Here is a 24,995-nt window from a genome sequence, read left to right as displayed (position 1 = left end):
GGGAACATCAGAGAGGCTCCCTTCGGAGTCAGGAGTGTTATGAGCAGAGCCCCTCCTGTTCCAGAAAGGAAGATGCACTCATAGCTCATTAAACAAACTCCAAATTAATCAATACACTCCAATTTCTTCATGTCCAGCTGGGATGCTCTGAAGTTGTGCCTCTGACATGTGGGCTCCATTTCTCTTTAGAGATCCTGCTTAGGCTTGGAGCCTTCATTTTTCAGCCCAGATCTGACAGCCTGGCTCCCAGATATGGGAAATGTCCTTTACCTTTATTTATGAATGGAAAAATCGACACAGAATTACATCTATAGCATATGGCATATTTGAGGGGGGGGGGTAATCTTGGGAGGCCTTTTAAATGGAATATTAGAAAAGAGTTGAAAAAGATGAGTGTTGTCTGTGGTGTTTCCTGATTTAGGTCTGGCTGTTTGCACGGAACTGTTGAATTTTTTCTTTTGGTTGCAGACTATTACTTTTAAAACGTGGCTGTAAGGGCATTTCTTCTTTTGTAAACCATCTGCCCAGCCACAAAACCTCTAAATGATATATTAAAAAAAAAAAAAAAAACCAAAAACAACTTTCCTTTTTTTTTTTTTCCCCCCTGTTTTCCCTTCTAAAGGGAGAATCTCTTGCCGATAGCCCGAATTTACTCGGCACAACGTGCCGTGGTTTTGTTTTTTTTTTTTTTTTTTCCTGTTAACTTCGCTGAGGGGAGTTGGGAGCTGCTCGGGGCTGAGGGCATGTGGGCTGCAGATGGCAGAGCTGCGCGCTCCGCACTAGGTGGTGCTGCCGGGAGGAGGGAACGGGGCTTTCCAAGGCGTTGGGAGACGCCGCAGGATTGATTTCCTACCTCCTCAGCTTTTTAGTGGCCTCTCTTGAGGGAGGGGCTCTCGGGAAAATGGGACAAAGTGGGGAAAAAAAAAAGGGATTTATTTGTACTAAGGGGTTGAACGAACGTGGTCTGCAGTTCCTAAGGCCCTGTAGGACAGAATTCCTGCTTTTCCAGGATGTATTATCCAAACATCTTGAGGATCCTAAACTCCAAACACGGCATCATCTTCTGAGAATGTTGTTCCTACCTCCCAAATCTGATTTCTGTCAGCTCTTCACCAAGCACACGGTGGGGCTCAGGGGTACAAATGGCAGGGCTGAGGGCTCTTTCTTTCCACTGCCATCACTCAGAATTACTATTAATCAGTCAGAACTATTATTAATTCTGAAGTTCTTTTATTTAGATGCCTCATGATATCGTCTGCTACAAATTCCCCCCATCCCCATTTGGAAACCGTGGCCATCATCACTCGGGTCCCTCGAGATGACCCCTCTAATCTTAATTGGCGAGGAAGTGGCTGGAGTTATCTTGATGCTTTCCAGATAATGTTTAGACAAAGAATGTCTGCATTATTCCTTTTTCAGTCTGAAGTCTGCAGATCTAGTACTGGGGAGGAAGCCTGGAAAACAATGACCCCGTTGTCAGGGCCTCTGCTTTCTGTTGGGAACGGTCACTTGGCCCGCTCAGTTAATAAGCCCCAGAAACCTTCGGAATTAGAAAGAGCAAAGGATGTTGGTTTAGAAGGTCAGAGGGTTAACAATGGAAGGAGCAGTTGTACTCGAGGTCGTTTGCTGAGCAAAGTTGAGCGAGACAAAACAAAACTGGGAGAAGGATTGACGGGAGTTAGGACACCTATGGCTTACGTATTTCTAGAGCTTCTCTTCTGCTGCTGTAAATTGTCATCTGTTCCCTGGAATTAGTTCAATTACAGCTCTTTACATCCCTAAGAACCAACTGAAATGTTTAGACCGATTGTTGCTTTGAAATGGGCTGATCAAAAACCCTTAAAAAACATTTGGAATTTTCAACTGAGTTAACGGATGAGATCCCTGTTTCCTGGTTCTAATTTCTGTGGAATGCTAAATGCTCTGTTTTGTTAGGAAAGGGAAAATGAAGTTTCTTCATCTCCTTTTTTTTGTCTGCCAGATGTAGTGGAAAGCTTTTGAATCGAGCACATCCACAAAGGTCAGGGCTGTGCAAATGGCACGGCCTCTATAGCTGCAGGACGTGGCCCTGGTGGGGCTTCAGCCCAGACCTAAATGAGAACACGTCCCTTTGAATTCACTCATCCTTCTTCTGGACATTTGGAAAAAATGCCGTGGTCCTCCATCCCGGGAGACCAAGATCCTTTAGGAACCTCCAGTGACCACGCTCGGTCCATCTGCCCGAGCGAGTCAATCGTAATGGACCTGCCTTGCCTTCAGAGAGCTGGCACGGTTTGATTCCTTTTCTATCGACAGCTATGGCTTTATTAATCCTTTTGTTCAAGCAGATGAGAACCGCTGAGCAGATGGGAATTGCCCTGCTCCCTGATGCCGTGGCAACCCCTCCATCAAACACAAACAGCTCTTGTGGATTAGAAGTTACAGAGTTAGGAGGTATTTCCTCAGAAGCCTCTGAGAGGGCAGCAGGAAGTTTGTTCCTGACTGTTGGACACGGCTCTGGCTTGGAGCTGGCTGGATTTTGTTTCCTCGAGGTTTCTGTGGCCCAGCGTGGCCAAACATCAGGAACATTGGAAGTTTCTGCCTCAGATCTCTGCTCTCCCAGCCTGCTCCTTGCCTTACGTTGCCTGTGAGCAAGTGCCAGTGACTCCACTGCTTAAAGAGCAGTTCACTGCCGTGTCTGAAGTGAAGGTGTTGGGCTGAAGGGAAGCATCACCAAAATTAGTTGGAATCATCTGAATGCGCTCTTCAATTTTGCTTCCTTCAGCTAAAGGAGAGCAAAGCTGGGGAAAGAGGAAAGGGGGTTAATATCTTATCTGCTGCTTTGTCAAAAGCCTCCTGGGATTCTCCAGGATCTTCTTCGTTCAGAGAGCCATCGGTGACTCCCAGTTCCACAGAAAAATCCATTAAAACACATGTAATGCACACAGAATGACTTTCACCCCAGGCCACGGGCTCTGAGATCAATAAATCCTTGTTTTAGTTTTTTTTTCTTTCTGAAGTACATTGTTTTACCCCACAAACCAGAAAGCTCTGTTTAATCATGTGAATAGATTTATTCCCCCACCCCACCCCCCCCGTTCATACAATACCATGTTTTAAACTCGGCAGATTGTTAATGCTGCTCCCAAACCGTTCCTTTCTGCCCTGGTGCTTTATCTGAACCGGTGGGGTTCGGGGATTGATGACTCCCTTTCAGCTGCCAAGCCACATGCAGAGTGTGACTTTTGGGAGCTGCAAGGCAGCTGCTGATGGCTGGACAGTTTGGACAGCAGGCAGTGTCACTTCTGTTCCCCCAACACCCTCAGCGCTCAGATTTGGGACTTTACATCTGCTCAAATGCACGTTAAGAGGTGCAGCTACTAAAAATCTCCCCTGGCTGTTGGTTACTCGGCACGACCCACCTGCACAACTCTTCAGCAGTTTGTAAGTGGTTTTCCAAAGCAGCGTCCTAAACTAATCTACGTTACAGGCAGAACATTAGTCTGAGACCGAGTGATCTCGGTTTTCCTCTCTGCTGCTATTTGTGGCTTTGTTCTGGTGCTGGCCCAGGCAAACACACCCAGGAGCACCTCTAGGGCCCGGCCCACGGTGATTGTGTTGCTGCCACGGCCACCACACGGTGCTGGGGCGGGATCGGGTTGCTCAGCAATCTGCAGAATTAATGCCCGAGCGAAAAGACAATCGAGCTCCCTTTGTCTGCAGAGTCAGAGCAGCAAATTTTACTTTGCTTAGGAAAACAGTTCTAATTTTTGTTGTATTCTTGTAGCAGATCAGCAGATAGGAAGAGCAGGTGGCCAGCTTAAAGCCTGACTGTGGAAGGCAGCACAGATCAATTAATTTCTCTTGAAAGGGAACATTACGGGGAAGGAATTACAACGATAATATTTATTTTTCCTAATGAACATAAAAACTGGCAAACACTTTGCTGTCTGCCTCTAACAAGGCGAGAATTCATTTACTTTCCTATTAGTTGGGTCCCAAAAACCAGAAGGATGACTTGGCACTGGAAACCCCTCCAGTGCATTTTAGCTTGGGAATAGTGGGTGTTCTCTCAGCTTAATGAGAGGGCAGCACAAGATCCAAAGCAGCACTGCAGGAGTGCTGTTACCTTGCATCCACCCGTGTTATTATTTATCCTGCCTTAAACCAATCTTTTTTTTTTTTTCTTTTTTTCTTTTTTTTTTAACCTGAGGTACCACCTCAGCAAATAAAACCCATTGTTTGCACTGAGCCTTGTGTGACTTCCCCCGTGGTCAGTCGGTATAACCTCAAGGGGATGGTTCTGGCCACATTACTGGTCACTTATTTGTGCGGATGATGGAGTGCCCTGCTCCCATCTGTACATATATTACCTTCTTTTGTCTTAGGGGCACTGTTGGAAAGATTAATTAGGTCCATCTGCAGGGAAGGATCAGCCTGAGGGGGGTTCAGGTAAACAAAATAAATGCCAAGGGGAAAAAAGTGCTGAGGGGCACGTTGAGAAAATCAAACTGTTTTCCATAACGTTAATGGGAAAATTACACACAGAGGGAGACTGAAAGAAAAGTAAAACTGCCATTTAGTCTGGGTTATTTCAGCATGACCTGATAAACATCTCCTACTGCTGCTGTGGCAGGATAAGGATCTAGGGGAGGGCTCAAGTAAAATCCACGGGCAACATTCTCAGCTGATATAAGTCAGGACAGCTTTGTGATCTTCACTTTATACCAGCAGAGCTTGGAGTCAGATCTGCCCCGGTGATACTGTTTGAGTGATCCCAGACACGCAGGAAACTGATCCTAATTCACATTCTGCCTCTTTTTTTTTTTTTTTTTTAAACAGTGCTATATTCCTTACGGGTCTTACATCACAGCTCTGCTTTCCTTTCCTTCAAGCTCCTTTCCATATTTTCTTCCTTATCTTTTCCTTCCAACAGTTCAGCATGCAAATGAATCTACTGGCACTGAGCTGATACCATCACAGCTCGTGAAACAGAGACTCGGCTCTTACTGACTTTTATATCATTATTATATGCATAATTAATTAGTGTAACTGGTGTATAAACCACGTGAAATTTGTTGCCTTTTAAGTTTCATCTCACCCTGTTGCCTTACCAGCCTAAGTGGGGATTTGTATTCCACAACAGCAATGGGATTCCAATCCCCAAGGTTTTCGGGAAACGCCAAATGGAAAACCAAAAAGACATTTTTCTCACTGCCTGTCCTAAGCAAAAGTGGAATAATAGAGCTGGTTTGCCTTTATTTGGTTGGAGTGATGTTAGCTTCCTTGTGAGTTTGGAGTTCAGCTCCTGCTGACTTTTAAATCAATTAGTAAATCCAGAGAAGGGCTTGTTTTTGAGGTAGAGAGGGAAAACATCAATTATTTGAAAGAAAAGAGGAGAAACATAGAGAAAGGAGAGAAAAAAAATGTAACTCAGAGGGGAAGGAGGAAATGCCTGCTGGTGATCTGTTCAACTGCTGCACGTACATGAAGAACTGCTCATGGCTGAACTTCCAGGTCTAATTAAATAGCTGCTAAATCTGCAGTGGGCAGTGCTGGAGGGAAAGTGCCTCCCTAGGTAAATAAGGTGGGAACATGTTCACATCGGCAGGGAGAGCCAGTGAGACACCCCGAGTGGAGCTGGCTTTTTTTGTTTCAGCAGCTGGACTGGAGAGGTGGAACGGTACCTCAGGGTCTTTAGATAAGATTATAATGTAAATAAAAGTGCAATTTGATTCCAAGTGTTTAGGATGAATAGCTCTACCATTCTGCTGTTCCAAAATAGAGCCTTTCTGACCAAAGGCACTTCTTCCTTCCAGCCTGATGCACGTTGTAGATGAAGGGTGTTCTGAAGGCTCCCTCCTGCTCTTCATCAAGTAGGTCAATGGCCACAGTCCAACCCCTGGGACAGAGTCCTACATCTTAGAAACACTCTCCTCACTTGGGGTGGGTTTGTTGGGCCTGCAAGTTGAAAAGTCTTAAACCTCCCTGCGACAGGGAGATTATTTGTGTGTCTGTCTTTTTTTTTTTTTTTTTTTTTTCCCCCACAAGTGTTTTTCTTTGAGCCAACTGGGACTTGTTAAATAAGTATTTCGGATGGGGGACTAATTTATTGTCATTTACTAAAAAACTGCAAAATGCTTCGTGCTCTGGTTTTTGTTTTTGGTTTCTGTTGTTGTTCTGTTTGGTTTCTTTTTAGAGAAACCCTGTTATTGAAAACAGATATTCCTAACTTAAATTTTCATTTCCTGGGGAAAAAAAAAAAACAACAAAACAACAACCCAGATTTTCCATCAAAATATTTCAGTTAAAGAACTATGCCAGGTCTCCAGGGTATCCTTCTGAAAAGGCAGAAATAAAACTTTGTAAAGAAAGAGTGACAATCAACAGACAATTATCTAGTTCTGCTCTATGTTTCTTACTCGTGTAAAACTCTTACTGGCATAAAAAATGAGGGCAAATTTCAGCATATAGGAACTGGAGAATTCATCTTCCAGGAGTAAACGCATTTTATACACACCTCAGCTAGCACGTGTTGATGTTACAGAGAGAGTCCAACAAGTGAAAAAGGGTTGTGAATGTACTGTGAGGGTGGCTCAGCAAAGGTTTTCTTCTAACTAAAATACATCTGGCTCTGTTCTGATTGGGAAATCACAGACCTCTGAATGATTTGAGTATTTCCTTATGCACAACAGCAGCAGAAAAACTCCATGTGCCTTAACCTATCGAATTCTGCTCCTCTTAATCGTGTGGATAAATCAGCTGCAATAAGGAACTTGAATGCAGCATCTTTGACCTGAAACTAAGGGATTCAGAGCAAAGATGGAAATGGTGCTGGCAAGTCTGAGAGGCACAGAGCAGCGCTCAAATCTACAGCACGCTGGTGTTAATTTAAGTAAGTGTGAAACAGCTTCATGCGTTTCTCCATAAAATCTTGCGACCGCCATGGGCAGTGTCCTTTCTGATGCCACAGGAACAACTTCCAGCTCCACACCTGTACCCACCGAGTGCCAAAAGCGCCCCAGAGCACTGAGGGGGTGTGTGGCTGTGGCTGGGGAATTTCTGCTCTATCTCTTTGCCCATCACCCTTCTCGAAGGGGCAGACTCGGCTCAGGGGCAGTGACATCTTCCTTACAACAAGTGCCTACCCTGTGCTCCCCGGGGCACCGCTGTGGGCTGGTGGCTGTCCCCAGTGCTGGCCAGGCTGGCAGGTGAGCGGACCCGCCGGGATGGGAGCGTGGGGAGCTCGGGAGCTGCCTGGAATGGATTGCTGTGCTGGGATCAACCCGCCGTGAGCCTGGAGAGGCTGCACCTGGTTGGATTGCCCGCTGCTTTCCCTGCCCGCCTCTAGAGCCTTTCATCAAGCCCTCGGCGTCCCCCATTTGTGGCACAAGTGACAGCCGGGCTCTCCTGCTTGGGCAGCCCCAGGAGGTTCCCGGGGGGGTTGCAAGGCAGGCGGGCAGGGAGTGATGGATGGCGAGGGCAGGAAGGATGGATGGATGGACGGATGGATGGATGGCCATGTCTGGGAGGGGGCCGGCTGTGTGTCGGCGTGGTGCCGGCCCGGGGGAAGGGGTGGGGGTCGGGTGGGTGTGCCCCGCTCCCGCAGCCGCCGCCGCGGTCCGCCCCGCTCACAAGGTGCCTGAGCCGGAGAAGGAGCAGCAGCGCCGCGTCCCCGCCGCCTCCGCAGCGCCCGCCCCGCCATGCCCAACTTCGCCGGCACTTGGAAGATGAGGAGCAGCGAGAATTTCGACGAGCTGCTGAAGGCGCTGGGTGAGGCTCGGGGAGCCGGGAGCGGGTTGTGCCCCGTGGGAGGGCGCCTGGGGCTCGGCGGGCACCCGGCACAGGGAGGGCACCCGGCACAGGGCAGGCACCCCGCACAGGGCAGGCACCCAGCACAGGGCAGGCACCCCGCACAGGGCAGGCACCCGGCACAGGGAGGGCACCCGGCACAGGGCAGGCATCCCGCACAGGGCAGGCACCCCGCACAGGGAGGGCACCCCGCACAGGGCAGGCTCCGCCGCGCCGGGGGTGGCTCAGCCCTGCCCGGGGAGGGGCGGCCGAGGCACGGCGTGTCCCGCCTCACCTGCCGAGCTGCCCCGGGGAGCTGTGCCCGGGCATCCCCTCCGACACCCGCGGTCCGTGCGGAGCCGCAGCAGCTCCCTGCCCGCGGCGCTGCCGGGGGGTCCGCGCCGAGCCCCGGCCCCTCGCCCCGCTCCCCGCTCCGCCTGATGCCGGGCGAGGTCAGCGCGGGGCACGTCAAGCTCTGCTTTTTCCTCCCCGCTCTGGCCAGGTGTCAACGCCATGCTCAGGAAGGTGGCGGTGGCGGCCGCCTCCAAACCCCACGTGGAGATCCGCCAGGACGGGGACCAGTTCTACATCAAAACTTCCACCACTGTCCGCACCACCGAGATCAACTTCAAAATCGGGGAGAGCTTTGAGGAGGAGACGGTGGATGGACGGAAGTGCAGGGTAGGAACGGGGCTGGGGTGCGGGTGGGTGTGTTTTACCGAGTTCTTTTTAGATGGGACGAACACATCTGCTGCTGGTGTCCCCGGGCAGTGGCATTGCTGCCCTCCATCCTCTTCTTGCCAGAAAGCCCTCTCTGGGGGTTCTTGGTGGTCACCACTATTCTTGTCCCTCTTGCGGGATAAAACTGAAATCTGAAGGCAACAGAGCTCGACAAAAAAGAGCACTCCCCAAAGCAGAGTTCAGGTACCTGTTTGCCAGCTCCTTGGCTGGCAGGGTTTTGTCTGGCTCTTTTTGCTTCCCTCTTCCCTGGAGGCTTAGGCTGCAGGGAAAGCTCTCCCCAACCTCTGTCCCTGACAGAAACACTGGAAATGGTGGAGCGAGAGAGACCTCAAGAGTCAGGATTTGGTGCACAAACCTGACATAACTTCTGTCCTGGATTGAATGAGAGGAGCTCACAAGCAGGACCACAGACTGTTTGTAGTTTGGGGCTGAAATCCTCTTTCATGCCCTTTGTAAGTGCCTATCTCCAGTTTGCTGATCAGAGTGTAGGACAGACAGACTTTCAGGTGGTGTTATACCACCTGTAGTTACACCACCTCCTGGAGCAGAGGGGAATGGAGAGCACTCACTGGAGTGTTCTGGGCTTGGTTCTTTGTGTGGGACCTTCGGAGGGGGATTTCAGTCAGCAGCATCTGTCACCAGGTGTAGATCCGTGGTATCTGAGGCACTGGGGACCCGGGCTGTGGTCACTGCTGTCTTTTGAAAAGAGTTACCAAAGGCAGGGGTGAGTCGTGCTTTCCTTGATCGCTTCACTCTCACATTTATAACAGAAGTACATATAAAACTCTTATAAAAAAAAAGTACAAACAAAGGACATCAGAATGTAGTCCCAAATGAGGATCCAGTTTTAAAACTATCCAAGGATGGTGAAATAATCTACTTTCCAAAATATGATCTCTCCTAATTCTCGGGCCAGCTTCTGAGCCCATTGGCACCATTAGAAATCCAGAACCCACCGTCTTCGGTGCCATTGCCGTGAACTTAAATTTAGGAAACAGGGAAGGAGATTCTGGGAGTCAGGGAACATTCCAAACATCCACTCGATCTCTGGGATGAGTTACTGTATATTTAACAGTTTGTTCAGGAAATGTTGCTGGCTTTGTTAATTTATCTTGTTGGGCAGAAGGAGTGTTTTGGTGTCTTCATGCATAATGCAGATACAATAAAAGTGACCCCCTTTCTGGAGAGGGATTTACGGCTGCAGATGGAACAGCAATAATTACGGCTGTAAGCTATGAAAGTTGGAAAAACCTGAAAGAAATGTGTTTTGGGGAGTACTCAATTTTTTCCATGTGTTGCCGAATTATTTATAGTCCACTCGCAGCAATCAGTTGTGCTGCTGGGTGTATATATAACCGAGATGGGGCCACAGAGCAGAGGCTGACAGAGAATAAAATAATACCCTAGAATGTAATTTGCAATATCTGGCAAACCTGCTGCTGACTGGTGATAGATTTTGATGTACTTTATTGGGTGGAGGGTTTTGTTCTGCCAACCAACTTGATCCATTGTTCGTACAGACAAAGAGGGGAGACATATGTAGTTGTACTGCAAGGCAAAGCCACTTGAGAGTGGCTTGTTGGCTTATAAAACCTATTGTTTTGAAAAAAATATTTATAAAGCAAACAGCTAAACTGAAATCAGAGTGAAGGGGGAGTTTTCCCTTTGAACGTCTGGGAAGCGTTAACTTGAATTTCGGCGTATATTTGCACCCACACACGTGTAAATAAATGTATATGTATACAATCACAGACTAATGAATGTCTCCCCTGTGTAGTTATAAAGTGATTACTTGCACATTCATCACAGGGCATCCTTCTGCACAGCTGTTCCACAGTTCAGAAGGAAAAGCAAGAGACTTGCCTCTTCGTGAAAGTTAAACAAAATCCTATCGTTTTGGGTTTGTGTTTTTTTTTTTTTCTTTTTTAATTTTTATTTTTCAGTGGTTTCATAGCCGTTATCGAAATGCTTTGAAAAATGCCCAGACCCACCACCTTAAAATGTGCGGTCACAAACACTCGAACTGTTAACAAAGTTTCTTTAATTTGGTTGGGATTTATCGTAGTTTGTTTAACGTACAGCTAACTTGGCACAGTGCCAGATAGCAGGAAAGGCTGGGGGTGGCAAACTCTGCGTTAGATATGACCAGAATGTGATATATGGGGTTGTTTGTGCTCTGACTCTGCGGGGACTCCGGTGATAAATAACGTGTCAGATCAAATCACAGGTGGACAGGGATGTTTGGGGAGGCAGACACGACATTATCACCTTCCCAATTTACACTTTTCAACAACAAGCGTTCTGTGGACACTGAGTGGCTTCAGCCCGCAAAGCCCCATTGACAGTTACTTTGTTATTAATACAGACCTCTTTCCGAGCACCTTAACTTGGATGTCACCACTTCCCTTTATCTATCTGCGTGTTTGTTGCTCCTTCGGTGAGCGATCGCTCTCACTGCCGCTCATTGTTGTGTCTCTGTCTCGTGCTGCTGGGCACCAGAATTAATGTCTTTCCTAATGGTTTTCTCGCCTGCAGAGTTTGGCCACTTGGGAGAATGAAAACAAGATCTATTGCAAACAAACTCTCATTGAGGGAGATGGCCCCAAAACATACTGGACTCGAGAATTAGCTAATGATGAGCTGATTTTGGTAAGAACCTTGAACATACTCCATACGTGCACCACATTAACAGGGGGTTTTGTCACCACGTAGCTTGTCTTCTTATTTTTCATTCCTTAAATCCATCTGGAATACTACCATTTTCACAATCTTCCACCCATATAATTAATAAATCACACTTTTCCCTTTTTAATTTTTTTTTTTAAGAACAAATGGAGGTATGTGCACGTTCTGACTCGCATTTGCTTGTTCTAACTCTTGCCATGCTTTTACTGGTACAGTAACCACAAGTGGGCCACTTCTGCTCTGTAAATGCACACTCCCAAAGAATTTGCTTGGTTTATTGCAGATTTTCTCTGCTGAAAGTGATACAAAGGCGTTTGACCTCATTTCTGGAGAATCTTCTTTTTGAGGCATGTGCATAAATGTTTTGCTTCTTATCCACGGTCACGTGGCGTGTTAGAGGGAGAGATGTGCATGTTGCTAGCGTGCTCTAATCTCTCCCGTTTATGGAAAACATGTAATTTCCTTCCCCAGTTCCCCGATTATCTGTGGATCAGGTTCAGGGCTGCCTTCAGGAGTTTCTCAGGTCTGCACATTCGCTCTCAGCCAAAGTCCCCCCTCTGGCTGAGGGGACTGGGGGCGTCGGGGCAGCACCTCTGCAGCTGCCTCCTCCTTCAGATGATCCCTGTTTCTGATGGAGCTGAGCTCTCTGCCCTGCACCTTTCCTCGTTAGTTTAGCGGTGCCCCGAGCTGAGGGAAGACGCTGCAGGACAGTTCACCCCGAGTTCAGCATCATTTTTATTGCACAAGTTCTCACCGGCGCGTTCCGGATAAACAGTTGATTAGACTGTTAACGCCTCATCAGCTTGGACGGGGAAGACAAGGCTGCTGCGGTGGGGGTAAGGAAACATCAAAGCAGGGAGGTTTGATTCCAAACTATCACACTGACTGAACCTCAAACAGCCTCCCCAGTGTTTCTCTAAAGCAGCTGGAGTTCTGTTTTTGAGATTGCATCTGAAACCAAAAACAGGACCCAAACCCAACCGAGTATAAACTGAAAGCTTTTAAGCTGTTCATATTTTTCCAGACATCTTGGAGCTGTTCACCCACAGCTTAGGAGGAGGTGTGTGCCGTTAGTGGAATCACGCTGAATGAATACCCCGGTGCTGGAGAATTTCTTTTGACTCAACCACTGGAATTCTTTATATCATCACAACACTTCAGGAGGCAAAGCTCTTTGATCTCTGCTTTGCATCTTTGCATGTAGTGCAGGGCACAAAAATACCCTCTCAACCAGCGTTTTTCCAGCTTTCTAACGGTGCATTGCTGTAGTTGATTGTTGAAGCAACAGGCTAATGAGGCAGCTGTTAAACGAAGTGAGCTGCTCCCAGCAAAGCAGGAGAGCCAGTCAGAACACAACTGCCTCCTGCAATCAGCGACGGCAACGGTAATGAAGTTGGATGAGAAAGCAGAGTGATTCCAAGATTGTTTTCTTGTTTAATAGAGCCTGTGGAACTTTTCTCAATTAATTTTTTTTTTTCCCAGTTAGGGTATAAATTAGAAAAACTTGCTCCTTCTCAAAATATTTCCGTTTATAGGATCTCACAGCTTTTCCCAAGTTGGTTTACCGGTTCATTTCCTTGCCATTAAAATACAGGCATTCTAATCTGGGTAGGTGTAGATTCCACTTCCAGTCTTTACATATCGTGCATAAAAGAACCTAAATAATAGGCCTAACATTTTACATTGCAAATCCTTCTTGTAACACCCCTGATCAAGCCACCTCTTGGAAGAACTTTCTGATTGTTGAGCTCAACCATTGGAAAACCCTGAGCTCCTCGATGTGAAGGAAGCTTTCACTGAATCGTTCTTTGAGTGCTTCTTTAACCCCCTCCAGTGTAGGAATTTCCTTCCTAAGCTGTGAAAACCAGAATGGCACAGACTGTCCTGGTAGCAATCTAACACCTGAAGTAGTGATGACTTCATCTCGCTGCTCCTGTGTAAAGTTATTCTGGTTTATATGCAAAGACTTTGTTAACTCTTCTCTGGGAACTCTTTTTTTTGGAGCATAAGTGGCCTCTTTTTCCTTTTATTCAGCACTTCGTCAATAATTGCCCTCAGGACAAGCATTTCCAAGCCCTGGTGACTTTGGATGGGACTGAATCTTTGCAGATCTTTGCAATACATGGATTAACAACGTCCCAAATCTCCTGACTTCCCTAAAGCTCAGCAGTGAGGTGTTTCTGGGAGTCAGGTGGTGAATGTGAGAACCTGAGAGTGGCAGAATTAACCCTTCCAGGAGGCAGCAGAGGCTTCTGCTGCTTGCAGGGAGATGGAAGAGGGTAGGCTACATCTTCTTGTCTGTGATCCCTAATTTTAAAACCCCCAAATATTCCCTCCAGATTTGGGTTTTAACAGCTAAACTACCTGAAGGGGCTTGGCTGAGGTGTTTTCCTCAGCTATGAAAGGGAACAAAGCAGGAATAGGAGCTCTCAGTGAGAAGACCCTTTTGATCTCTTGCCGCTCCTCTCTTTGGGGTTTTTTTGGGTGTTTGGGTTTTTTCGTCACTCCAGCAAACAGACATTCCATTTAGATTATTTTGTCTTGCTTGGAAATCTCCCTTGGCTGTGAGTCTGTAAACCCTCACTTAGACCTTTGTTCTTCCAGACTAAGAGCACAGTGAGAAGCAGAAATCTTTTGTTGTCTTCTCCTCCAGGGATCTTTAGGGCCTGAAATCCACTTCTCGTTCCGTTTTGCTGCCCTTACCACTTCAAATATTTAACAGTTCCCATCTCCACATTTCCCAAACCTCCCTGCTTACCTAAGAAACGTTTTCTCTTCCTTTACTCCTTCTGACAGGCTTCATTAAGTCTCTGCTTCTGTTTTTATATCCAGAGAAATCTTTCCAGAAGCCTCGAGACTCCTTAGCTGTTACATACATTTGCAGAAGAAATGGAGAAAAAATTCTTACTCCTTTTTGCAAGAAGTTGCAAGAAATAATCCAAACTGTGTTGGACAAATTGAAAGAAGGCTTGGGGTAGCAGGCAGGGGGTAAGGAATTAGTTTTACCCTGTTAATCCTGGCTGCATCAATGCTGGAGCTTGGCCACATCATTTTGATCGAATGTTTTATTTTATTGCTTAGGGGATCCATCTGATTGTGACATTTTCCTAGTGGAAGGATACGTTTTCCTCTCCAGCACAACATCTTAAATAAAATGCATTTATTATCACATGTAATAAAACAGCCACATCGCTGTTGAATTGCCATGACTACCAGAGAGCCGAAATAGAAACCACGTTACTGTAAAATTATCAGGCGTTCTTGCATCCTGGCAGAAGAATTCCCTGTGTTCTTCAGAGATATCCCCCTTGAGCAGTGGGATGGCCTTCCATGCCCCCCTGTGTCCTCTGTAGCACAGCTGCTGGGAACCACACTGTTTATTTGGCAAAGCTTTTCTCCACCTTCAGCTGCCTTTAGTTGTCCTCAGCTCCTCGCAGCTTGGAGAATGGAATTGCTCTTCTCAGTAGATGGATAATTATTTGGCTCTCACAGTGGAAGGTGCAGGTCTAAAAAGAGTCTTTTTCGATGGGGTGAGGGAAGAAGGATCAAGTTCTGCTTCATAAAAAGATGGTCTGGATGTCTCAGAACGTTGTAACTACATTTATCAGAACAGTTTATTCAAATCTCATCTGATGTACTTGCTGGGACTTCAGTGCTGCAGTTTTAGAATTACTTGACAATATAGATTAAAAAATGCATGAAATGTGCAAGTATTTTATTATATGTGATAATAAATGCAGGCAAGAGAGGATGAAAAGGGTATTTCCCCCTCAAAGTCCACATTTATTTGTCTTGCCACTATATTGTATTGTGCTTTGGGTCTGTAATGCACCCAGAGAGTCAGAATTTGTATTTACAAGCCCGGATTCATAAATTATACTTGGATGAGCATCTGAGCAATCAAGATCAGAACAGAACACAAAAATATGTATTTCCTTTACTTCTCTGAGGATTATGACCCAGGATTAAGTGCCTTGCCTTCCCTTCATTATCCCCTATAGTGTTTTTGCTGTTGATGTGTGTGTTTTTGGCAGGGACATTTAACGAGCTATCAATCACTCGTGTAAGTCAGAAGAACAAAAGGTCTGCTCTTCACCAAGTTAAAGGATGCTGCTTACAGATATCAGCTATTCAAATGAGACACATTGCCATTCAAGCTTCAGCTGCAACTGCTGCTCTCAGGGCTGCTCAAACCTCCGTGGATTTAAGTTCAGCCTGCAACACACAAACATTTTGGGTGATTACTGAAGAGGGGGCTTTACAAACAGCCTCTGACCACATTTTGCACAGTTCACCTATCACACAGGGGCTCTCAGAATCAATCATGGCAAGGGTCAAAGATCACAACATCAGGGGGGTTTCAAGCACGGTTTCTCTTCTGCATTCCCTCCCCAGAAAAACCGGGCCCTGGCTGATTAAAACTGGTGAGCTGTGGAGCCTTGATGAGCCAGTGAACATTTTTTAAATGATATTGCTGGCTTTTAAAGCCAGACCTGGCGGGTGGGAAAGGGGCAGTGCAGATTGGGAAACACTCTAAGCAGCCCAGTGCCCAGGCCTTGGATTGAACAGCGTTAAACCACCCTGGAGTTCAACTTTCCTATGGCATTGCAGAGTGAGCTTAAATACAATCAGTTATCCAAAGGAGGGGCCATTCAGTGCGAGGGGGTTGCTGCTGACCTCGTTAAAGCAGCCCTGGTGGAAGTTCAGAAGCCTGTAATAAATGCAGGCGTGTGTGTTGCACGGGCCTGATGCTTTCATTTACCCCTTGCCATGAGCAGATTTAGCAGGGGGCTTAGGGAGCTGCAGCCCCTGCTCTGGGCCACAGCCCAGACAAAGACAGGAGCCACAGCCATCTCCATCTCCGTTTCACCTGGTGTACATTCTTCCCTCTGTCATTCATCTGCTGCAGGACCCTGAGGAACCTGCAGTTCAGCACAAGGACTGACATTCAGGACCTGGGTGAAGGGCTGACTCGGCCTGGTGCTGTGCACTGGTACCCTGAGGATGGTGAGGAGTGGTTGATGGAGTTGATATCCGAGTTTGAGAGCGAGGGCAGCACATTCTGGGACTGCAGGCCCGTTGTGGGGGTGAGGAGGAGAAAGGAAATACGCCACATGCCTTTGTTGTGAGGATTTATAGCTTTATTCTGGGTAACATGGGGGTCTGCTGTGGACAAACCCTTCACTGAACAGTCAATTCAATAATATCTTCTTCTCTCCATTAGCTTGCTGATAAACTCTGTCTTCCTTTTGTAAGTTGCCTGTGCATTTTGGTCAGTTGTGAGCAGATTTTTGCATGCACTGGCAGAAGGGATCTTTCTCAGGTGATTGTTTCAGTGACACTCCTCCTAATTATACCCTGTGCTCCCTTTATCACAAAGGCTCCTCAGCAAACGTTTATAAAGAAGGCCTTCAAAAAGCAGATTTACTCCTACCAAAATATATTACTGCCCTGTAATTCTCTTTTAATCTCTCCTGATGTCAGTGGTCATCAGATTTTGAGTGAACTGAGAGAGGTCAATTTATTGGATTATCCCCCTGCGCAGGGCTTTGTTTGCAGTGTGCTTTTGGACTCTTAGCTACAGATTATGACAAGCCAAGTGAAGAAAACAATTCTGCAATTTGCAGCCACTGCGCATTTAAAATCCTATTTTAGCTTTAGGTAGAAGTCTTGCCTTGGAGCGTTTTGCAAGCTGATGAGAAGGTGGTGTTTGAAAATCCTGCATCTTCTGGTTAGATGTGAATTGCAGTTTGGTAGCACTGCTCTTTTTTTTTAATTGCTCTGGTGAAACTTGAGGACCAAACAGCCAGGATTGATTGGTCTCCTTTCTGTTAGGAAGTTCTACTGCTTTAGGTCCTGGAGATCATTAAAGTTCTGATAGGAACTATCACTTCTTTCCAATCTGGAATTAGAGGCACAGACACTAAACTCTTTATCCTGCCTCTGAATATGAGGATTTAAGTGTGAAGGACAGAGGAGTAACAGCCTTTTGATTTGGATCCTCCCCTGACCTTGGGCCCTGCTGTACATTAGATGTGTGTGTGAGTAACCACAAGAAGAGGAATGCAGCAGGTCTGAACACCTTCCTCTTCTCTTTCTTTAGTACCACTGAGTGGAGTTCATCAACAGTGCTAACACCTTTTATTTACATCCACATTCAAACCATCTGCCTAACTGGGACAATAAAGCCCTCTATTTATGTGCTTCAGTCAGGTTCTTAAATCATCTGAATGGGTATAAGGTATAAAATCTAATGCCAAAAAAATGCAGCTTGAGGCCACATAACCTAAGCTGGGTCTTGAGGGAAAGGATGGTTTGAGACGTGCCTGGTGGCTCCATGGTACTCCAGAGTAATTGTAATTGGGCTTTGCATGATTTTAATCTCTTTGCAATCTCGATTTCATGATATCACTGAGTTAAATCGTAGGGATTTCCAAACCGTGAGAGTTGCAGAGAACGACAATCCTTGTGCGTAGCACCTGATTCACTGCGGGTTGGGGCTCCCTGGCAACGTCCCTGTTTTCTGCACTTGATTTTTATCCAAATGCAGGTCCTTTACCTGCAATTTTCCAGAGTCCAGAAGTCCATCTGGAGCTGGATGTTGGCAGGACAGAATGAAGGGCCACCCCCGTCCGTGTGTGCCCAGACTCACCCGCACTGCTGAGCCTGCCCAGAGTTGCTCTTTCTTTTTCCTTCCACCACAAAGTTTTGTCTTTATTTCCACGCTCCCTCCCGTGAGTCTTGCAAGGAGGCTGCCAGTCAGATGTTTCTGAGCAAGCTCTGTCCCGTCACAGTCTCAGAACTGCACCCTGGAATTGCAGACACCGGAATTTCAGACCCTGCTGCCTTGCGGTGTGGAGCACATCCGTCTCAAGCTACTCCTCCCTGCAGTGTTCCCTCCCAGCCCAGCTGCTGGGCTGTTCTGAGGAGAACTGCTGCTGCTCAGGCTTAGGGGAAGGAGTTTCTCTCGGAACTCCCCTGAAAGAACAGACCTGTGGGGAGGCACGAGAGCTGTGGCTGCTGTGCTGCAGCCTTTGTCATCAGCACTGGCTGCTGTGGCACCCCCTCACGTCACAAGATGTGGCTGCAGAGCTGTGCAGCCCCCACTGGCAGGCTGGGGCCCTGCCAGCTCTGGGGGGACACTGCACAGGGTTTTTACTGCCGTTCAGGGCTTGTGCTGAGGGAGCAGCAGGGGACCCAAACTTCATTGTGCTTAGCAGTGCCTGACTGTGGCACAGAAAAACAGCCATTGTCACTTTGGGGACCTTACGGGCTCCAAAGACAACCTCAAGGCCTGGATGGTTGTGGCTCTGACTTCCTTTCTCTGGAAATCTCCTGCTGAAGTAATTTTGCCTTTGTGTATAATTTGGAAATGTTCAAGAAAGCCACAGTGAAAGGGTGTTTGCAGCTGGTGCTGGGGACAATAGAGAACTATCCACATCCTTTAGTGTTCGCGTCCAGACGTTTTCACGGATAAGCTAAAAATGTATATAAACATTTATACGATACTGATGTGCATAATCCCCAAAATACTAACAGACTCGTCTCCTCAATAATGTGAACAAAACATAAGCCAGAGTCGGTTTTAAAGCCAAGTCCTTTCAAAGAAGACTTGGCCCAAACAGGTGTGGAAAGCATTAAAACAAACAGTCCAGCTGAATTTTCATAACACACTGGGGTAGGTCTTAATTTATAGTTTTCAGTGAGCCCTTGGCTGCAGTCACTGCAGCCAAACATCCCCCTCCCAGCTTGTTAGTGCCGAGCTCACAACTGTCTGCTGGTGAAGCTTTTTGCAGTCGCCATTTCCTCCCCCTTGCACCCGTTATTTCCTCCCTGTTTCATTGCTCGGCTCTCAGCCTGCCAGACCTGAAATTCCAGACGGGGATTCAGGTGGCTTTCTCAGACGGCTGCCCACAATCGCTGTCCTGCCTGCATATCCTGATAATCTGCGTGGCCCTACAGATCCTCCTCATCCCTGACAAACCCCCTGGCCAAGGTCACGGCGCCCTGACGGGAGGCTGTGACTGCCACTTGCCCACACTGCAGCCTGGCAGAGAGAGGGCTTGGTGTCCTAGCACGAGGTGTCAGCAACCTGCAGCAGCCTCATGTTTACAGGTCACAGCCATGCGTTCTCCTGCTCTTCATCGTTCCTCCCCTCCCGCCGTTTGAACCGCCCAGGGTTCGGATCTGCTGCCCCAATTCCACCCGCAAGCGTTTCTAGTTCAAAGTGCTGCCTCTAAATATAACAACAGCACATTCCTAATTCTCTTTCCTTCTCTCATGGTTATTTATAAAGGCGTGACAAGAAACTATAGGGAAAAAAGGGGGGTTTATGCATCATTTATCATCCTGACAAAATTCATCGCGCCTCGGAAAAAAGGGTCGCTCAGATTGCATTCCTCTTCCAAAACGGCTTCTTTCTTTACTCTCATCTGTCAAAAGACAGAAGAAAAATGTATTTCTGCTGTAGAACTGGCTACTATGGTAAAAATAACATTTCCAAAGGGTGTCAAATGTTTGCTGGTTCCCGTCTCTTCTGATTGATTCCTATTTCTTTTCCAGACCTTCGGTGCTGACGATGTTGTGTGCACAAGGATTTATGTAAGAGAGTAAAAACATCCCTTTGCTTGTCATCTGGGCTGAAGTGGAGAACTGTGAACCCCCCCCTCCCCCCAGTGTAACGAGTATCTGTGTGTGCTGTTCCTGATTCGGTGTTGTTTGTGACCACGTGTGTTCTACCTGGACCCAGAGCCTCTGTTCTGTGTATTTTGCTTTCTTTTTTCAGCGCAGGCAACTCTTCCCTCCCACTTTTCTGCCGTTGTTTTCCGTGTCTGCTTTGTGTTTTGTAGTTGTCACTCGCTATGGTTTCCTCGGTTATTAAACTTATTGGGCATAACTCACGGATGGTTTGGGGTGTTTTTGATTGCAAACCTCCCAGGGCAACACAGAGGGATGGAGGAGAGGAATGGCAGGGCCTTTTGCAGAGCTGCTCTCCCAAACCCAGAGCTCTGCTGCTTTCCTTTCTGTCCTCCCTCCTTGTTGAGGAACCGCTCCTGTGTCCTGTGATTCGGCTGAACCAGACAAGACAAGGCGAGCTCTGTCCCCTCTTCCCTGCTGAGTCTCTGAGGAGTGCCCAGACTTGCCCTGTTGAGACTTGCACCGTCCAAGAACAAACCCCAGCTGCACCTACAGCACAAATAACAGTGTCATCATGACTAATACTGACTGTCATCACACCCAAGCACCTCAGGCCTGATCAGAGAGCCAGGAGAATCTGACAGACTTCACTTTTTTGGGCCATAAAAAAAACACTAAAGCTGAGGAAAGCTGCTTTTGTCCTGCCTTCTCACCCAGGACAAGGAGAATTTCCCATGGCTTCACTCCCCCTCTGTGCTACAACTCTCACTCCTGGTGACTCAACATCTCATTCTTTGAGCAGCTCAGTATTTCACAAAGCAGGGCCACGGTTCAAGAATGAACAAAACATCAAATTTAATGTATTTATTCTGGCTCAGAGCTCTGGCTGCAGCACTGTCAAGTAAGTATTAGCTTCAAGCTGAGCAGACATTCCACTAATAAACCAGAAACTCTTCTGTTCTTCAGCCTTGGAAGTACCTGGAGATTGAGAGTGGGATCCCCCTGGATGGGGCTGTGGAGGGATCAGCAGGGTGAGCTACAGAAGCACGAGAGGAGACAAACACGCAGTGTTTTCTGTCCCCTCTGCCCTGACGGCTCGTGCTTGCTCTCCCTGCCACCGGCACTCAGGAAAGATGGGTCTTTCCTTCCACACTCTCTTGTTAAGCCAAGTCCTCTATCCAGGACTTGTTTCCATTGGTACCAATTAACGCAGTGCCCATTAGCTCACACTGAGACGAGGGCTGAAACCGCTTCACCGTGCTTTGGATGCAGCTGAAACGACCCCCCAGTAAGAATGAAACCATGAAGGGGGCTGCCAATGATCTATCTTTATTTTCTATCTCCTTTTAAGATTCAAATTGAAAGAGCTGGGTGTTTCGTTCCAGACAAATTCCGCCTCGGGAGTATGTGGGGCCCACTTGTGCAATGGGCTGTGCCAAAGGGACCCCCCAAAAAAAATGCCAGGCTTTGAGCTAGCTCAGAGCTTCTCAGGGATGCAGACAAGACTGTCTGGCCACATCAAGGCTGAGCAGTAAATAGCACTGCGTTGCAGGATGTGTTGGCACACCTCATATCCCGGAGCACCAGGAGCCCACCAACACCACAGAGGGCTTTGCCTCTGCCTCCAGGAGGGTGGGGGGGCTGCTACAGGCTGACGAGGCAAGGAATAGAGACAAAGGCAGCAAGCAGCAGGGCTGGTTTGTCATTCCAGGAAAATATGCCACTCCTGGCAATCACCTTTTCTCCCTGTGTGTCCAGAACAGCCCCCCGTGCACCGCTGGTGAGGGCCCAGCAGGGCGTGGTGTGAACTCCCACTGTCTAAAGTGTGTGCTTCATCTTCAGTATCGGGGCAGTTTGGGGCACTGCAGCATAACAAAGATCTGAAGCCATCAGAGGGTGTCCAAGGGAGGCAGCAAAGATGGGGAAGGGCCTGGATTTGAAGGCATGTGAGGACACTGAGGGCACTTGGTGTGTTCAGCTGGAGCAGAGGAGACTGAGGGGAGAGCTCAGTGCAGTCACAAGTGCCTGGGCAGGGGCAGAGGAGGGGCAGGACTGAGCTCTGCTCGGGGGGGACCAGGGACAGCACCCAGGGAATGGCTGGAGCTGTGTCAGGAGGTTTAGGTTGGATTTTGGAAAAAGGTTCTTCCCCCAGAGGGTGGTTGGCACTGCCCAGGCTCCCCAGGGCAGTGGGCACAGCCCCAAGGCTGCCAGAGCTCCAGGAGGGTCTGGCTGATCCTCTGGGGCACAGGGTGGGACTGCTGGGGATGGGCCTGAGCAGGGCTGAGGGTTGGACTGGATGATCCTTTTGTGTCCCTTCCAGCTGAGCATATCCTGGGATTCTGGGATTTAATGGAAGCAGGGATTTCTGTGCTTCATTTCTAGGAAGGCTCATGCTAAGCTGTTGTGCTGCTCAGGCAAATATCCCTCAGAAAACTTTCCCATCGACTGGAAAATACCCAGTCAGGTTTCCATCCAGCTGGCAGCTGCAATCCAAGTAGGAAAGCATGAGCTGTGTGGTACTGGCTTGTAGATGTTCTGATTAAAAACAGGCCCTTGAGATATGAGCTAGCCTCAGTAACTGGGAGCTTTTTTCTCCCGTCCCTGACGCTGTTCCCCTGAGCTTCATTTGCAGTCTGGCACGACAGAAGTTCCTTTCTTTCGTAATTTCAGCGTGGAAGATTCACCACTTGAGTGACTTTTGTGGAGCTGCATTAAAGTGACTGGTGCATGGGTAAATTCACACGAACAGAGACTAGAACTGGTCCAGGGTGTTAGTTTTATGGCTCATTGTTGAAGCAGCGCAAAGGCCAAATTGCATTTTGCGAGTCCTCTCGGATTTGAAAGCTCTTCAAATCAAGGCACTCAAGGATTTGGAGTGAATTTACTGGCCAGAAACTCTGCAGTTGTCTCCTGCTTTGCTTTGCTTTGCTGAGATCGAGCTCCTTTGGGGATATGGGAGTTGAATGACGCCAGAGTGACCAGCAGGGAGACAGCTTTATCCGCTTCTTGTGTAAAAACTCAGGAATTCCCTCCTCCCCAGATGAGGTGATGGAAGCAGAGTAGAGTTACTGTGTTCACATCCACAAAAATTTGGCCTCATGATGCCTGAGTGTTAAAGATTTCAGGGTCCTGAAAGCTTCAGGCCCACAGGAGGGAGGGACTTCCCCAGGCCAAGCTGGCAGGACAGTGGAGCACCTGAGGCTTGCTGGTTCCTGGATGGCACGTGGATGTCTGCAGATGGCCCCAGGGATTATACGGGCGTTGCCTTCCAGTTTTCAATCACAGACACGCTGTCTGCAGCACTTTCACCCAGCCAGGGGCAGGGCTGGCTCAGAGTTGTGCCAGGCAGGAGGCAGAACTGCCCCTCCTGCTGCTGTTCCAACACTCTGTCCCTCAGGCTGGAAGCTCTCCGTGGCTCCAAGCGCTGGCTGGTGACGTGGATTGACCACTGTGTGCACAAGCACCCCTTGCCCATCTGCTGCCCTGCCCATCCCTGTGCCCTGGCAGCTCCTGAGCTCTGCAGGGCTCCCTTCTCGTGGCCAGGGCACCTGGGGCTTTGCTGCCAAGAACTTTCTGATGGCAGAAGTGGCTGCTCCGGGGTCTCCTCCCGGGAGTTTGTGACATCCTGGCTGTGTTTGAGAGCATTTCTGAATTCCTCCTCCCTGCAGCCTGAGGGCTTTGTCTTGCCGTGGCCTGGACAGTCCTGCAGGTCCAGTGGGTGCAGCACAAGTGAGTGTTCAGGTGCCTAAATATGGGGGTCTCCAGCTTGGGTTTAGATGTCCAAAATGTATCCAGGAGACCTGCCCAGAGCTGCTCTGCAGGAGAGCTGTGCCTCTTTTTTGGAGAGGCAGCAGCAGAGCAGGGACAGAACCCGAGGGCATCACAACCCCGGTGGCTGCAGGTTTGGGGATTGTGCACTGCAGGGACCACGCTGATAACTCACTGCCCCAGGAGACAAGGGAAGGGTTATCAGATATCTGCAGCCACTTGGCACATCTGCAGCGTTTCACAACAGCAGAACTTCCCCACATGAGTGGAGCACTGGCATGGAGAGGCCGTATTCTCTGCCCTAGGGCAAGAAGAGTTCATTTTAGGACTTCCCTTTGATTTTCATCTTCATACTTCGCTCTTAAGCTGCCTTCATAAAACATTTATTGTTTTTTCTTCAGGAAAAATAAACATCCTAACCAGTAAACAGGTCAGGCAGCGGAGCTGGATTCAAAATAACCCGCTGTGGGAAACTCAGAACATGAACAAAACAAAGCTCAGCCAGAAATGTGATACTGCATTGACCAGCTCACCCCAATCTGTCCCACCAGCTCCTTTTGTGTTGCTCAGAGCTGTCCCCCTGATCTGAACCCTCCAGAGAGCTGCTTCTGCTTTAGCTCAATGATCACTCTGAGTGCAAAGAGAACGATTTCTGATGGGAAGCCCCAAACCCCAGGAGGCTGCAGAGTGCAGAGTCCTGGAATCCTGGTGAAATACCTGCTGTGTGAACGCTGCCATGTCAGCAGTGGCACAGCCTGAGGCTCTGCTGACACGCACAGGTGTCTCAAACCAAAGAGGGGCAGGGCAGCTGACCTCTGGAGCACAATCTGCTGATGGAATTTGCTGTGTGCAACCAGAGAGGAGGGTGGTGGGGCTTGAAATGGTTCCTGCAGCAGACAGTAGCGCTGTCTTCCGTGCTCACAAACCACTTCTCTCCTCACAAACCACTGCTGAGGGAGGCAGTTTGGTTGCTCAAGCAGAAGGGATGTGACAGTCTGAGTGACTGCAGGTCTCTGAGAAGCCCTGTAGATGTGTATCTCAGGGTGAATCTTCACAAGCTGTTCATGTGGAGCCAGGGGGACTGATTTCATCACAGGCCTGATGAGTTCACGGAGTGTTTTTTCAAAGGGCTGAAGCCCCCCCTGTCTGAGCTGCTGCTGGAAATGCAGTGATCCCACAGAAACTGCAGAGAGTGGGGCAGTGCAAAGGTCCTCTGGGCTTCTCTCCCCCAGAATCCAATCCCTAAGAGTCTTCCCTGAGCCCCTGTGAGCCTGCATGTCCCTTTAGCAGCTGACAGACATGCAGCTAATCTGCCTCCAGAGCAGGCTTTGGAAATGCCTCTGTGTGCTCGTGTGCCATCACCACCATCTCCTCACCTTTGTGTTCCACACACA

General features: G+C 48.2%; 1 protein-coding gene across 1 annotated transcript; it reads left to right on the top strand.

Annotated features, from left to right (window-relative positions):
• The first annotated feature begins 7,545 nt into the window (after positions 1 to 7,545).
• On the top strand, positions 7,546 to 20,096 carry CRABP1 (cellular retinoic acid binding protein 1). Its single transcript, XM_027901590.1, has 4 exons — positions 7,546 to 7,752; positions 8,273 to 8,451; positions 11,047 to 11,160; positions 19,759 to 20,096. Exons 1-4 carry the CDS (start codon positions 7,683 to 7,685, stop codon positions 19,807 to 19,809), a joined length of 414 nt encoding a protein of 137 aa, XP_027757391.1. The 5' UTR covers positions 7,546 to 7,682; the 3' UTR covers positions 19,810 to 20,096.
• The last annotated feature ends 4,899 nt before the right edge of the window (positions 20,097 to 24,995 follow it).

Source organism: Empidonax traillii, unplaced genomic scaffold, assembly GCF_003031625.1.
Source record: "Empidonax traillii isolate 1590-97213 ecotype Southwest subspecies unplaced genomic scaffold, ASM303162v1 scaffold800:size294262, whole genome shotgun sequence".
Taxonomy (NCBI): domain Eukaryota; kingdom Metazoa; phylum Chordata; class Aves; order Passeriformes; family Tyrannidae; genus Empidonax; species Empidonax traillii.
This window is presented reverse-complemented; position numbering and strand designations above follow the sequence as displayed.

Excerpts from the sequence above, each read along its gene's own strand:
- CRABP1 (XM_027901590.1), top strand. The coding sequence starts at position 7,683 with ATGCCCAACTTCGCCGGCACTTGGAAGATGAGGAGCAGCGAGAATTTC. Across the intron at positions 7,753-8,272 it reads CGAGCTGCTGAAGGCGCTGG|GTGTCAACGCCATGCTCAGG; the intron begins GTGAGGCTCGGG and ends CGCTCTGGCCAG. Across the intron at positions 8,452-11,046 it reads TGGATGGACGGAAGTGCAGG|AGTTTGGCCACTTGGGAGAA; the intron begins GTAGGAACGGGG and ends TCTCGCCTGCAG.